This window comes from Anas acuta, chromosome 14 (assembly GCF_963932015.1).
Source record: "Anas acuta chromosome 14, bAnaAcu1.1, whole genome shotgun sequence".
NCBI lineage: Eukaryota > Metazoa > Chordata > Aves > Anseriformes > Anatidae > Anas > Anas acuta.
The window spans coordinates 20,154,170-20,169,426 of record NC_088992.1 but is presented as its reverse complement, the minus strand read 5'-3'; the positions used below and the strand labels follow the sequence as shown (position 1 = coordinate 20,169,426).

The 15,257-nt window shown below is 58.8% G+C and overlaps 1 protein-coding gene across 2 annotated transcripts in view; it reads left to right on the top strand.

Moving 5' to 3' along the window:
* PPARGC1B (PPARG coactivator 1 beta) overlaps positions 1-15,257 on the top strand; it is a 44,141-nt gene that overhangs the window by 15,482 nt on the left and 13,402 nt on the right. For both annotated transcript variants that reach the window (XM_068698649.1, XM_068698650.1), the window contains exons 2-3: positions 12,489-12,662; positions 14,554-14,766. In XM_068698649.1, coding sequence (XP_068554750.1) covers positions 12,489-12,662; positions 14,554-14,766 — 387 coding nt within the window. The remainder of the gene's footprint in view (positions 1-12,488; positions 12,663-14,553; positions 14,767-15,257) is intronic.

The following is a 15,257-nucleotide window of genomic DNA, read 5'->3' as shown; positions in this document are numbered from 1 at the left end:
CTCAGGGCTTCCTGAAGTGTTTTCCATAAATGTCCGCTCGCCCGGAGCCCCAGGAGGATGGTGAGTGCAGCCAGACTGAGCGCTGGCATCCTTGGCCGTGCTGGCTGGCAGAGCACACCTGCGTTGCATCAGCAGGAGAGCTGCTGAAACCCTGCTCCTGGGGGCTGGATCAGCATCCTGTGCCGGGTGCCCTGCGTCCCACCACTGCTCGCAGCAGAAGCCTTTCCCACTGAGGCCATGCCCTCTAAAAGAGGTGCTTGTGTGCCTCCAAACCTCCAGGATTCAGAGTGGGGGATTTGGACCCGCAGCATTTTGCCAGCAAACCAATCCCAGGAGACAGCAGGGAGAAGCCTCGTGGTATGTGTGGTGCTTTGCACCCTGTTTGTCTAACCATGCTGCTCCTCCTGCACCTGCTGCAGGCTTTGTCCTGCACAGCTGGGAGGGATTGTGGGCATATGACCAAGCTGTGCTGCAGAGGGCATCCCTCCCAGGAAGGAAGAGCATTTCCATCCTGCTGTCTGCATGACCTGGGATGCAAATTTCCCAGTTTTCTCCAGTCCTTTGTGGCTCTGCTGCAGAAGCCTGAGCTTGATGGGGCTGCTGGGGTGCCCAGTGGTGGGGCGGTGCCACATTGTCGCCTTCTTCCCTCTGCAGCCCTGGCTGGGCTCTGACAGTGGCCTTGGCGGACCATTGGCGCAGCACCCTGGCTCCTTGCACCAAATCCAGCAGCAGGCACGCTAACAAATGAGGAGTCTATATTTAGATGCAGTCTGGAGAAGTGTCACGGTATTGCCAGCAGATTTTACTATTCAGCGCAGGCAGGGTTCCCCACTCTTCCCGTTTGATGCCACCTTTGCAGAAAAGCTTATAAAGGACACCCAGCACGGGCTGGAAAAGCACCCCAAACAAAGCACCCTCCCATCTCTGGAGCTTGGCATCCGGGGGGGAGGTGTGGAGCTGAGCTTCCCAGGGAGCCTGGCACAGGAGCTGCCTCAGGGCCTGTTTGGTTTTGGCACAAGCCTTATTTTTTTTTTTTCATGGAAGTTGGTGGTAAAGAAACATGTTGCAGGGATAGAGCCCATCTTTGGTGCCACCCCAGCCCGGTATCAGCTCCTCCCCCTGTACCGCCGCTGCTGCAGCCATGTCTCCTTTTCATCGGCTGGTCTGCAGAGCCCGCTCTGTTTTGCAAGGAGCGCTGCAGAGGCTGGCTTTGCAGCATTTCTCCCTCCCCACATCCCCCTGGGGCTCCCCAAATTGGACACCCTCAGCAGGAGTAGCCCGGGGTCCAGGTGCAGCCATGCACCTTGGCGTGCCAGCACCGTGCCACTGACACCATGCGGTGCTGGGCCACGTGTGCTTGCAGCACCAGCACCAGCAGCCTCTGCCCTGGGGCTGGTGCGAGCAGCCAGGGGATTAGGGAAAATTTCCCTGCTGCTGCCAGGGCTGCCAGGCCCCCACTGACTCAAACAGCAGCACGTGAAGTTTCCGCAATCCTGAAACATAAGGAAAGGCAGCGGTGTTGTGCAAAGCAGGAAGATCTTTGCATGGAGCCAGGCTGCTCCAGGTTTCCTGCCCTCCCGAGGGAGCGTGAGATCGGTGCTGGGATGGGTGGGACGAGATTTGCGCAGTGGTGCTCGGATCCTGGGTGTTGCCCCCGTTTTGCAATGCGGCAGGGGTTGTTTGGAGCAGACGTGGGGTCCTCTCTGCTCCCAGGCTGGGGAGGTAGCAGGGGCAGAGCCAAATGCCAAAGCATTGCCTTGGGGCATGAGTGTGGCTGAGAAACCTTGTGACAGATGCAGCGATGCCTCCTTTGTGGCTTGTGATGTCTCTTTTTCCCTGCACCCCTCCACCCCTCCAGACTGCGACTGCAGCAGGTCACAGGGAAGTTTGCTCAGGTTCCTGTACCCCACTGAGGATGCAGACAGGGTGGGAGACCTGAGCACGGCTGTAATGATGGGCAGCACTCACCAGCAATGGGGCAAGCAGCCCCTTTCCACCTGTGCTGCGCCCTGGGGTGTGTGTAGCCAGAGATCCTTGCTGCCGGTGCTGTGCCGGTGCCAGCTGCGCATGGACAACCTTTCCTCCACTCCCCCATGGTGCACTCTGCATCGGCAGCACGGGGACGTCTGAGGACACCTCAAGGACTGTGAAACCTGCTGACGGGGCTGCTTCACAGCTGCCTTTTGGTGCCTCCATGCAGCATGCGGAGAGATAAGAACATGCCGTGCTGGGGGCTGGCAACCCCCCGGGTCTGCCCTGGGCACCCAAGGGAGGGGGACACCTCAGTGGCAGGGCACAGCGTGCGGAGCTGGGGGGGACAGAGGCACCAGCAGCCGTTTGGGGAGGAGGAAGGAGGCACCTGACTGCGAGGCAGCCGTCCAACTAGTTGAAACGGCTCCTGCTGCTGTTTGCACAAGCAGGCATGGCATGGCCGGGGCTGGGGACGAGCGGCTCCACCCGGGTGCCCATGGCTGGGAGCCCTGTTTGTGCCAGAGCAATGGATGCTGGGACCGAGGGGGCTGCTTGCTGCGGGGGTGGCGTGTTTGCCCCCAGAATTGTTGGGGTTTTGAGGCTGGTTTTACCCATGGCACAGGCAGGGTCCACGCAGGGTGCCCAGCCTGCTGGTTAGAGCTGCAGCACTGCTCCCCAGGGTGACATTGGAGGCGAAGACAGCTCTGCCCAAGGACACCCAGCCCTGCTCCTGTCCCATAGCCCTGACACAGAGCGGAGGCAGCAGGGAGAGGCGGCTGGCCTCCTCTGAGCGGGAGGTGGATTGGATAAAAGGGGCTGGGTAACTGGAGCTGCTCACATGGCTGAGGAGCTCTGCCGGGCACAGGGACCATTCTGCCTTTATGAAGGTGGCACCTGGAGCAGTCACCTTAAGCCCTGCAAGCCCTACCATGGGGACAAGCGGCTGTGGGCAGGGCAAGCTGCCTGCACGAGGGGCCCCTCGGCTCTCATGCTCCCGGTGTTATTCATAGGCAGCTTAGGACTACCCCAGCCTGGTGGTGGCTCTGGGCTGACACTGGTCCCTGGGCACTGAGCTGCTGGACCCGGATTTCCGGGCTGGGTCACAGGGCCAGCCTGCCCCAGGGGCCCGGCTTTAGGCTGATCCCCAAATTCACTAGATGTGGGGAATGTCAAAAATGGAGGGGACACGGCTTGAGAGCGGACACAGCAGTGAGGGCGGTGGCACAGGAAATGGAGCAGAAGGGGCAGGGGCAGGTCTGGTTGGGCACCAGCGGTGATGCTTCTGGGCTGTGTCTGCACCAGGCAGGGAGGAGGGGACGGGAGCAGCCCCCAGCAGCCCCCAGCAGCTGCAGTGGGGAGCGGCCGGGCCTCACCTGGCGTTTACAGCTCCCTGTGTGCCCACTGGTGCCTCTTGGGCTGGGGTTTTGGGGAGTGGAGAGGTGTGGTCCCTCGCAGGGGGTAATTTTGAGGAGCGCGGAGCTTTGTGTTCGTGTGTGATCGGCCTCGTTAGTATGCACTCCCAAACAAGCATTTTGCCCTCGGAGGGGTTTTCCTATCTGCAGATCTCGGAGTGCTTTCTTGCTGGGGTGAGTCACTTTTCTGGGGGGCAGAGCGGGGAGCACCCGCCCCCCACGGGAGCTCTCCAGGAGCAGCCAGGCTGGCGGCACTGGCCCCAGTGCCCTGCGCCCTCTGCAGCTGCCAGCATCGCTCCCTGCAGAGCCCAAACATGGGGCAGACACTTGCCCAGGTGGGATTCTGCCTGCTCCCGGGGTACCAGCACGGTGCAGACACAGAAGAGGCCGCACGTGTTTGGTGGTGTAGCTCTGGGAAATCCCCGGGCCAAACAGGTTACGCCAGTGAAAGTGTGGCTGGGTGGTGCTGGCGGACACCCGCAGCCAGCCCCGCAGTGCTGGTCAGGGATCACACCTTCGCCATCGCCTCGCAGAGCTGTGCTCCAGTCACGGGACATGAGTCCTGTTACAACCTGCTCCATTTCACCTTCCCAGGCCTTGCTTTCCCCTGGTACCAGCTGGCACAGTATCGATGCTGTCCATCAGTTAACAGAGCTGATTGCCCAGCAGGGTTTATGCTCACCTGGAGAGCACCAGCCCCTCTCCAGTGCCTTTCCCACCACTGTTGTTGTTGGTTTGAGCCACACGCGGTGGTGCCAGCTCTCTGCAGTTTGGGGTGCAGCAGAGCCCAGAGGTGTTGATGCCCACACTGTGCCCAGGCTCCCCCCACGACTTCCCTGGAGCACCAGCAGGGTCGTACCACAGCAGGACCAAGCGGTGACCCCATCAGGTGGTGACACATCTGCTCTGGCTGGGCACTTTGCAGAAAATGGACAGAAACTGAAAAGGGAGAGTGCAGGGCTGAGGGGATGAGCAAGAGTAAGGAGAGAACCCCTGATTCAGGAGATAGGGCAAATGGGGACCCTGCTCCTTGTCTCGTGGGGGGCCTGGCAGTGCAGGAAGGACAACAGGCATCCCGCAGAGCAGGGGCAGGAGCCAGCATGGGCAGCGCTGCCTGCTCCCTGCAGCTGGGGGATGCAATGAGGGGTGCAGGGGGCTGGGTAAGGAGGGCTGGGCAATGCGAGCGCTGCCACCCCCGCTGGGATATAGGCCTGGGCACGAATGAACAGGTCTGGTGGGAGGGTGCACAGAGATCAGAGTGGTTTTGCTCTCTCCACAGTGGTTTTCATCCTTAGATGCTTTGCAAGAGCTTCATTTTCCATGTGGGAGCTGAGTACAGTGAGGCTCGGAGGCACAGTGTGCTCCCAGGGGCATGCCAGCCCCTGCTCAGCCCCCAAAACCTGCTCTTAAAGGCTGGGATGTGCCGTGCCGTGCCATGCCATGGGAAGCCAGCGCCTTCCATCCCTGAAGGTGGCTGGGCATGGGTAGAGGGGAAGGGGGTGTCCTGGCCACAGGTATAAAGGCTTGGAGTGCGTCCTGGCAAGCATGCTGGGAGGATGCTGGGGTGTTGGAGCCTGCAGGCAGTGGGAGCAGGGCAAGAAATAATGTTGTCCCCTCCTTAGAGGGGGCTTTGGTGACCAGCAGGAGAAAGGGTCCATGGAGGCCCGGTTTCGGTGCTGGGTGTCCTGACCATGGCACTGAGCGTGCCCATGGCAGCGATGTGTTGGGGCCAGAGCTGCTCAGGCTAATGCGGGAAGATTTTCCCTGCGCCTTCTTAACCTGGGCTTGAACCTTCCCCATCTCCCGCCTCATGGTGATTAGTGCTCAGTCAGTGCTTTGCTTCCTTGTGGTGCCAACGGCAACAAACAGTGGCCATTCTCCTGTGCCAAACCCTCTGGCAGGTGGGAGGGATGTGTCCCTCTGTCCCCTGTCTGCCACCCCCATGGCAGGATGGGCTGGGGACAGGCTGCCCCAGCATTCCAGCTCTGCATGGGGTGAGACAAGGAGCATCCCGCACCTAACAACGTGATTGTGCAGGGCCAGGCTGTGCAGCAGCCACCAGATTATCTCTGCCCATTCCTCAGCTCTGTGTGTGAAGGGCCAGGATTTGGGCTGGCATTAGCCTCAGCTTCCATTTCACGGCTGCGGATCTGCTGGCACGGAGATCAGAATGTGCCAAAAATCTGAGCCCTCCACCCACGGTACAGCAGGACTGCACACGGAGGAAGGGCCCCCCGCTCGCTTCCACCCCTCAGGAGCTGTGAGTTGTGTCCTAGGCCAGGAGAGAAGGATATTTCAATAATTGTAGCTCATCCCCTGCTGTCCTCACTTCTCCTGCCAATTCCCAGCCTCTAGACAGCAGGCACTGCGGCGTGCCAGTGGATGGAGAGATGGACAGCTGGGTCCCAGAGAACCCCAAAAACCTCCCGGCTTTTCCACACCGCCTTTACGAGTCCCTGAGTTCATGGGTTCCCAGGACCACAGGAGCTGGCATGGCCAGGGAAGCTTCACGAGACTTACAACACAGGCACATGGCTCTTCTTGTGCCTGTAGTGTGGGCAGCTCCGGAGGCAGCTCGGGAACCCAGCGTGGCATGGGACGGGGATTTGTACCACTTTCCCTGTGGGAAGCATCTCTGTTTTCCTCCCCATGCTATTACTGGTTCAACCTCTCTGGCATTTGCGATGCGGGGAGCCGCAGGACAGTTGCTCGCTGCCTCCTGGCAGGGTTTTTCTCTTCCCTGACTGGAGCATCTGTGAGGGGCTCAGGTGAGCGTGTGGTTCCCATAAAGAGCAGTGCCTGTGGAGCCGAGCTGGTGATGGCCAGAGGGGGATACACGAGGGGAGGACATCTGCAGTTCCTAGGGGACAGAGCAGGCTGGAGGAGCGAAGCGGTGGCTGGTGGCCAAGGGGCAGGCAGGGTCGCTCCTCCTCCCGGCCCCGCTGCCAAGCCCAGCCGACCCAGCAGGGCCCTCCGTCTGCCCACAGCCGTCATGTGGCCCCTGGCAGCCAGAACATCTCAAGAGGAAGGGCTGAAAATAATTGCCCGCTCATATTATCCTTTCAAAAGGCAGGAGTTGCCGTGGTGGGGAATTTTGGTGACAAACAGCCTGGCTCAGGGGCAGCTCCCCGCTGAGTCAGGCGCGCGCCCAGTCCCGTGGCACAGCCTGACCCCCGTGGGCCCCACTGCCCCCTGCCCCCGTGGCCATCCTCAGGGGCAGTACCCACACCACCTGGGCCACCCGGTTGGGCACGCGCCATCTGCTGCTCCTAGTTTTGGTTTTGGGGCAGATAGCGTGGAGTTCATTAAAACACTGCTGGGGTTCAGGACTGGCTCTACTCTCTGCCGGTTTGCTCCGTGGGTGTGGGATAAAGTCGTGATGGGGGCCAAAGCTGCCTGCTAGTGCACTGCCCTGGACAGGACTTCTGTGTCCCAGCTGGGTGCTGAGCACCACTGACACCCTGCTGTGTGTGCCTGCGCCGGCACAGCCGGCAGCCTCTGCCCAGCAAAGCGCATCCTGCACGCTTGGCAGCAGCGCGTCTTCATTAACTGGTGCTGAGAGATGAGAGGCCCTCTTGGGGATCGTCCTGTCCTCCACTGCATCTGCCTGCTGCCCCTTTTCATCGCATGGGACAAAATAACCTCCCGGCCTGGTTTGCTGCCTGTGCCTGGTGGTGTGGTGGTGGCACAGGGGGTGATGGCAGTTGTGTGGGGCTTTGGGCTCTGCAGTGCCCGCAGCGCATCCAGGCATGGCAGGGGCTTGAGGTCTGTGCGTATCCCACACAGAAATGAAGTGGGATCTGCACCTTGAGCCCAAATAAACAGCCGTGGGTGCGGAATTAGCATGCAGCTCTGCAAGCTGCGATGTAAGAACTCTGCTGCTGCCCTTCTTCCTAAACTCGACACACCTTTGTTTGAAATGTTCCAGTACACCTTTGTTTACTCAGGGCATTATCACCAGTATCTCAGACTCCTTTCTTCTGGATCCATGTTGTGACTCAAGGATAGTTTACTGCAATTTCTTCCATCTTTGCTCCATATCAAAGACACCTTGGCAAGTTCGTGTTTATTGTTTGTAGTTAAAGTTTAATATTTCCTACTACTCGCATCTCGTGGTTGATCTTAATTATACCCCTCTAATGTAAGACAAAAGTCAGTGAATGAGAACACTTTCGTTGTGCTTTTGGCTACGGCCGTGCCCCAGGCCCTGGGCTGAGCGGCCCAGCGGGTGCCTTGTGCTGCCCACACAGCTTCTGGGCACCTTGCCTGGGGAGAGGGGTGCTGTGCGGGGTGCTGGTGCACTGTGCAGTGCAAGGTGTTGGTGCAGGTTGCTGTGCAGGGCACCAGGGCTCCCCCATGCAGCAGCATGTTTTTTTTTCCGACTGGGCTGGATCAATAAAACAGATCGATATCGATTAAAAAAAAAAAAAAAAAAAAAAAAGGGAGTGCAGAGGGCAAAATCCCCTGACCCTAGCAGGGCAGTGAGGTGTTGCAAGCCCTGTGCAGAACCGGGAAGCTGGGTTCTGCACTCCTTGCCCCCCCAAAGGTGCTGTTGTGCAAAGTCCCCGATCTTGCCTCCCTGCAGCTCTCCTTTCGTCCCTGTCCCAGGGCCAGGGCTCTGCAGGGAGAGGTCCCATGGGGACCCCAGCATGCTGCCTATAAATATCTCGGGGTGCCGAGGGGTGGCTGGGCCGCAGGCACATCCTGACACTGTGCCTCCTCCTTCAGAGTGACATTTTGTGAAATGCCATGGGGAGGGGGGCTGCTATCTGCAGGCACACGCTCCGGTGACCTTCACAGCTCTGGCCAGGTGCCGCCTTGCTGTATTTGCTCTTATTTATAGCTCTCTCCTCCATCCATCCCCACCTCTGCCCCCTTCCTGGCACCGATGGGGAGCTGCCCACCCCATGCTGGCACCTCTTATCGGGGGACAGCAAGGGAGCCGGCACATCCCCGCGGGTGACAAGGAGCTGGTGGCAGCTTGGGGACAGGGAGAAGCTGGGTTCGGCGCGGGCTGCAGGGTGCACGCCGGGGCATGGCCAGAGCCCCCCTCGCCTCCCTGCCTCCATGCTGGGACCCAGGGCTGCACACCGGAGCATCAGACATCTGTCCTACAAGGGCCATGGCACAAGGGACAGGTAGCCCTGGGACAGGGGGCAGCCCCTTGCTGCCTGCCCAGTTCACCCCAGTGAAACAATCGCACAGTGTCTGCCTCCCCACTTGTCTGCAATCCCCATTTCAAGCAGTCTGTAATTACAGATTTCCCTGATAAGCCCAGATGGCTGCCTCCAATACCCCTGCCCGAGGATTTTCATTCTTTTTCAGAGACAGGCTCGGGATGAGGGCATGGAGCAGGAGACTCCACACCTGCACCTGGCAGGCAGCGGGGCCAGCACTCCCTGAGAGTCCTCTGCATTTTCTCACCAGTTTGAGCTGCAGCCAGGATGCCATGGGCTAATTTGGGGCTCTGCCTCCTGTGCGTGGATGTACATTTATCCCTTAATGCCTTGAGCAGGCACTTAGTGGTGCGGAGGAAGGAGGCTGCTCGTGGGGTGAGTCACGGCCTTGCTCCTCCACGAGGACACGGCCTCTGCCCCTGGCCTCCCCTTGTTCTCCCCAGGCAGCCCCTGTTTTCCTTCCCTTTTTGTTCGCTGGGTGCAGGGAGCAACAAAGTGGCAGGTGAGCGGCAGGCCGATCGCACAGCATCCCAGGGACACGGATACAAGCGGCGGCGCAAATCTGGCCTTACAGGCTTACCTGAGATTAAGTTATTGAGAGGCTGCTGTGTCCCGTCCAGCTGTGTCTCTGTGCTGGCAGCCTTCAGAGGCCACCCCTTGTGCAGCCTCGCTGAGCACAGGAACGGGCTGTCCGCCTGTCCCCTGTGCCTGGAGCTGGGCTGCAGAGCTCTTGGCTGCCTCTTCAAGGGGCTGGAGGCAGGAGCCTTGTAGAGAAGGGCAGTTCCTACCCGCTCCATCCCGGGGATGAAGAAAATCTCTGCCACAACCCAGCTGCAGGCACGGTTCACTGGTGCCATGCACAGCAGGCGGGGGACCTGCAGGGCTCACCGCTGTGCATCGAGGGGAGCTGAACTGAAGAGCAGGGTGAGATGAACTCTTCCTCATGCTCATCACCCGCCAGCACCTACGCTGAGCACCGCAGGCACCATCAGACCAAGCCACCTCGCTGGGCGGCTGCTGGGTAGGACTGTCCTGGGGGCACCCTGGCCCGGCCCCAGCCATGCTCACCAGCAGCTGGTTTAGCCCACGGAGCCCAAGTTCACGTTGAAAAAGAGGAAAACATTTTCTGTCTCATGAATCCAATATTTGAATTAGAGCTGGGCTCACTTCTATGCAGAGATAAGACCTACACATGCCCATGCTGGGGTTAGCGTGGCTCCAGCGCAGAGGGAGCTTTCCAGGGTGATATCCCACCCGCTGGCCCCACGGCAGCAGGAATTCGTGGCTGAGCTCAACCGGGTCCCCTTGGAGGTGCAATAGAGGTGCTCCTGGGTATGGCCAGCACCACAAGGACACGAAACGAGCACAAATCCACAAAACAAGCAAAAAGCCTCGGTGTGAGTGAGGGTGCTTGCCTGCTTCCTGGGGCAACCCTCAACAGAGGCTTCAGCTCCCGTGTCCCCAGAGGGTGCAGGTGAGGGGCATGGGATCCCCTCGCAGCCCTCCTTGGCAGCAAGGTTGGTTGGAGAAGCTGCAGAGCCCCCGGCAGCTCTGGCCACAGCCGTGCTGCAGCGCGCACAGGCCAGGTGTCTGGGCTGGAGGATGCCTCCGAATTTTCGAGCGTGTCTCCATGGGTATTTGCTGGCTGCACACCAAGAACACAGGGCTGATCTTCCTACAAACTCCCGAATAAAATTAGAACAAAAGTTCACTCCTCTCCCAAGGCAGCAGGAAGTGGAAAGGGTGGGAAAACGGAGAACTGGAGCAGATGAGTTCTCGTGCCCACAGCAGCCCCACACCGGTACCGCACTGGCAGTGTCAGCATGTGCTCCCCTCCCGTGCTGCTGGCCTGAAATGAATCCTCCCAGCCGAACACGTGGTGTGGGGATGCCCTGCCAGGAAGGTGGATTTTGGGGGTGCTCCTGACCTATGTGAGCCAGGAATCCAGGAGCATCCACGGCCGGGCACTGCCTGGGGACGCCGTGAGCAGCAGGGCACCGTGGGGACACTGACCCCAGTGCCTGCCTCCAGGGTGCCCAGCCAGGGCAGCCCATCAGCATTGGATTGCAGGAGTTTATTTTTACCCAGCCCTGTTGCCAACGGGGACGTGTCACATCTGTGGAGTTGATCAAAAGATGTCCCAAGCACTGCTGTCAGCTGCTCCTTGTGATCTCAGTATCAAGATCTTTTCCCTTGTGGCATATCAAAAGGAGCAGGAGGATTTGACTGCTTTGCTATTTTTAATTGAACACACACACACAGGTTTATATATGTGTATGGCTTTTCTAAAAATAGAACCCTTTGCCTGTGTTCCCATGGGAAGATTTGGGGAGAAGGGGGAGCCAAAGTTGTTGCAGGATGTTTTCTGGGGCGGGTGCAGGAGCTGGGGAAGGAAGGGAGAGAGGAGGCACAGCAGGTAACACACGTGCCTGGGAGAGCAGAGGGCACCGAATGTGTAGTAGCAGGGCTGGCTGAGCTGGGCTGAAGGGAGATCTGCATCCCCAGACTTGGCAGCAATGAGAACTGGGACCTTTCATCCCACTGCACATGCTCTGAGCACCCGGTGAGCAAAAATTTTGCTGGGAGGGGTTGAAGACCCCAGCCTTGGTGTGCACAGGACCATCCTTTGGGGGGACACCAAGTTCATCATCTATGATCCTCAATTATCCCAAGGGAAAAAAAAAAAAAAAAGACAATAAAGAGAGAAACCCCATCTTTGGCCTTCCTGGAGCTCGGTTTGAGACCCCTTTCCCCCTGCTGTGTGTCAGAGGAGAGCCTGTCAGCACGGCAGAAGTGGAGGCCACCGTGTTTTTCTGCCTCCGCAGCCTCTCACGTGCTCAGATGTTTGCCTGCTCCAAAATCCCTTTGCTGTGTAAATAAACTTGTTTCCCTCATCACCAGAAAACTCCCCCTGGGCAGCCAATACCAGGTGGATCTGCACCAGACCTTTCACCTCTGGGTCTGAGCCCTGTTTTTTTGCTGGGGATGCATCCAGGAGGGAGCTATGTGCTGGGCATGGGGCAGGCAGGGGCTGGCCATGCAGAGAGCTGGGGAGGCAATGAAGTAGCGAGGTGGAAGCAGGGCAGGTCTCAGCTGCTTTTGGTGATTAAATGGGTATTTTTAGCTTGGTTCGTAGAGCTCAGGTCACCCCATGTGCTCCTGGACGTTGATGTTTTTCCATGCCATTTTCTCTTCTATGTGCAAGAAGTGTGGGGGGCTGCAGTGCCTCCGCGGTTCCGTGGGATGTGCGCCTTCCCAAGGATTGTCACCGAGCATTTCACTGCCATGTAGCAGGGACAGGGATGGGGATGGGAACAGCCAGGCTGAACGGCATGAAGCCACCCCTCAGAGCCTTGCCCCATGCACTGCATCCTGTGTGTGCCCCAAGCCTTTCGCCCCCCTCCATTGCTGCTGATTGCCGGGGCAGCTGCTCGACGAGCCTGGAGGTCAGCCTTGCACCACCGAAGGCAGGAAGGGCTGCTGAGGTTCGTCTGAGGGCACTGGCAGCTGTTTGCTTGCTGGAGCAATGAGGCCTTTCCCATGCAGGCTGCACACGTGCCTAGTGCTGCCGCGAGGGCTCGCTGGTGGCAGCAGGGCAGCTTGCAGTGCCCACCGATGGCAGTGCCGGGCTGCGCAAACCGGTTTGCAAAAAGCATAGTGAGGAGGTGCTCCGTGCTCTCTCAGCTGCTGTGTAATTGCTCTCCCTTTATCCATTTGCCAGTTTTATTCCAAAAAGCTTCGTCTGGGCTCTGAGTAATGTGCTTGAGCAGAGGCAATGGCATGTGGGGACACGGCTCCCCCGGGTCCCAGCCATCCTGCTGTTGTTGCTGCTGGTTGCAGTCTGTCGCTGCCAGCCTGGGTGTCCCCTGCAAAGCCCCACGTGCTGTGGTGTGGCTGTGAGCTCACCTCCTTTTTCCTCTCTCCGCAGTATGAGGTGTCTGGCGAGGAGCACCTCTACTCTGACTTCCCCGAGATCGATTTGTCCCAGCTGGATGCCAGCGACTTGGACTCCGCCAGCTGCTTCAGTGAGTTGCAGTGGTGCGCGGAGCACTCAGAGACCGAGTCCAGCCAGTACAGCACCGATGACTCCGAGCTCTTCCAGGTACCCTGGGGACACAGGGATGTGGGGAGACGTCCCTCTGGCTGCTGGTCCCACTTGCACCTTCCCATGGGCGACTGCCGAGGGCAGAGGCGTGGGGAGTGCAGGGGAGGGGAGGGGAGGGAGGGGAGGTGTGGGGGGACTGCTATTAATATCTCCTCCCCAGCTGATTAGTGCTCCCATTAATTTGCACTGGGTCTAAATGGAGCTAGCGGAGCAAGGCTAATGAAGAGGTGCCGAGCAGAGCAGGGCTGCTGCGCCAGCCCGCCTGTGCTGTGCTCTCCAGCTTCAGCGTCACCTCTGTGCACGCCCGGGGAGCGCCCGTGGGTGGGAGTGTCCCCAGCACCCACCTCTGCCTCCCTGGAGTGGATGCACCCTGCGGCAGGGCATGCACTGCAGCAGCTGCAGGCAGGCAGGGGCTGCTGGAGCCCCAGTGGGGCAGGGGTGACCGAACTGCTGAGCACTGGTGCAAAAAAGCAAGCTGCATGATGTCTGATCTCCAACGCTGACATTGACAGCTGTGCCTAAGGAGAGCAAACACTCCCTGCTCTCCAGGGCACAGGGCAGCCCTTGGGTGCGGGAGGAAGAGGAGGAGAGCCAGGAGCAGCAGGGCTGCCTTTCCAAAATCCTCCCTCCTCTTGTGCCATGGCCTCAATGTGCCCCATCCTCCTGGGATGGGGCTGCTGTGCACTGCTGTGCATTGCCAGGTGGTTCCTGCTGGAACAAGGAGGCCAGCTTGGTTGTGGCACGCTGGGGCTCGCTGGTCACCAAGCAGTGGGTTGCTTGTTGGGAAGGAAGAGGATTTGTTCTTAAAGAAAGGAGGAAAAAAAAAAAAAAAAAAGCCCCGATATTTTCTAAACTGGCCGTAATAACAGCCCTCTGGCTTTTGTGCTGTGCTGCTGCTGTGCTTGAAAATGGTCCAGTCCAGCTGACAGACCTTCATCACGAGATGCATATTTTCCGCTGAACTTCCTGGGGAAAAGATAAACAGAAAAGAAATGCAAAAGGCAGGCCCGTTAGGAGCAGCAGCGTATAATGATATGTATCCCACTGAACTTGTGTGCACAGCAGTCTCGTGCCAATAACAGGAGAAAAAGAAATGGAGCCAAAAATGGAGTATCCTACTGCCTTTCCTTGGAGCCTGCTCTAGTAACTGCAAGCAAGGTTAGGGCATGGAACTCAAGATATTTAATTTTTAAACAAAAAGAGAGAAATAAGGGAGGCTGTGTGCAGCCCGCAGTCCTCACCGAGAGCCTGAACTTGTCCTGTGCTAATTTTATAACTGAGAGTAGCCTGCTTCTTGTTGGGTATGGTTTACATTGAGCCTATTGAGGAGGAGGACCAAAATGAGCCAAATCCTGTCTCACTTGGGCCATTCCTCTGCTTCTGCACCCTGTCTGGGGTGTTTGCACCGTATCGCCAGCAGGAAGGGGCCTCGTGCATGGAGCCTGCCTAGGGTCATGCTCCCCATGCCATGGGGGCTGTCGCCCTTGCAGGGGGCTGTGCTCTCTTTTCTTCTCTTTTCCCCTGGGCAGCCCTGGGCTGGGCTCTCCACCTTTCCTTCCCCCCAGCATCTCCTCCAGCTGGCACCGGGGGGCTCACAGCCCAAAGCTGGGATCATTTGGTCAAGGAGCCTTTTAATCACCGCCCCCGTTCCTGCTACGCTTTGCTTCTAGGGACAGAAGATGCTCTCTATTATTTTTCCCGTGGGGTTTGCTGGGGTTGTGGGTGGGCAAATAACATCCCTACCCCAGTCATTCTCTCCTGCTCCCATCTCCGTGCCCCAGAGGGGGGTAAATCCCCCCATGGTCCCCTGCCAGCCTGACGTGCCCCCCCAGAGGGAGCGACCACGGGTGCCTCGCTCGGCCTGATTCCCTCTCTCTGCTCCTTTCAGATAATAGACAGCGAGAATGAAGCGCTGCTGGCGGCCCTCACCGAGACTTTGGATGATATTCAGGGAGCTGACGTGGGCCTGGCTGCCTTCCGAGCTCTGGAAGAGGGGGACATGCTCAACCATGCCTACACCTCGCCTGCCCCTTCCCCCAAACCCGCCGCCCCGGTCTTGGGGGGGCCACCCCTGGCCCCCGAGGTTGATGAGCTGTCTCTAGTAAGAACCCACTTCCTACTGTTTAAGGTGGATTTGGATGAGCCCCTGATAAGCCGGCTGCATGGGTATGATAGGAAGCAAAGGTCTGAATTTTTTCATTCTAGGCTTAAAACTCTCTTTAACCGTCAATACCAAAGCATATACTTGTATTGTATACGTATACATGTTCTGCATCATTGCTGTCACCTCCATCGCCATCCTCACGGGAACAAGCTGCTTGCTGCTGTGTGTATATAAATATCTCTATATATACCCAGGGGGCGGGCGCCGCCCGCAGGGGGTGTCACAGTGCAGGGGGTGGCTTTGGCAGGACCCACACACCTCCTTTTCTTGCAAGGCCAGGCTGTGGGGCTGCCCAGGGCTCTCTGTAGTGCATCCCAGCCCCAGCCCCAAACCCCAGGGAAGGTGCCTGCTCCTGCCTGGCTCTGCCTCGGGTCCCCAGGACTGAGCTCCCCGCTGCCCTCGCAGGAGGGTTGACCACCCCCATGCCC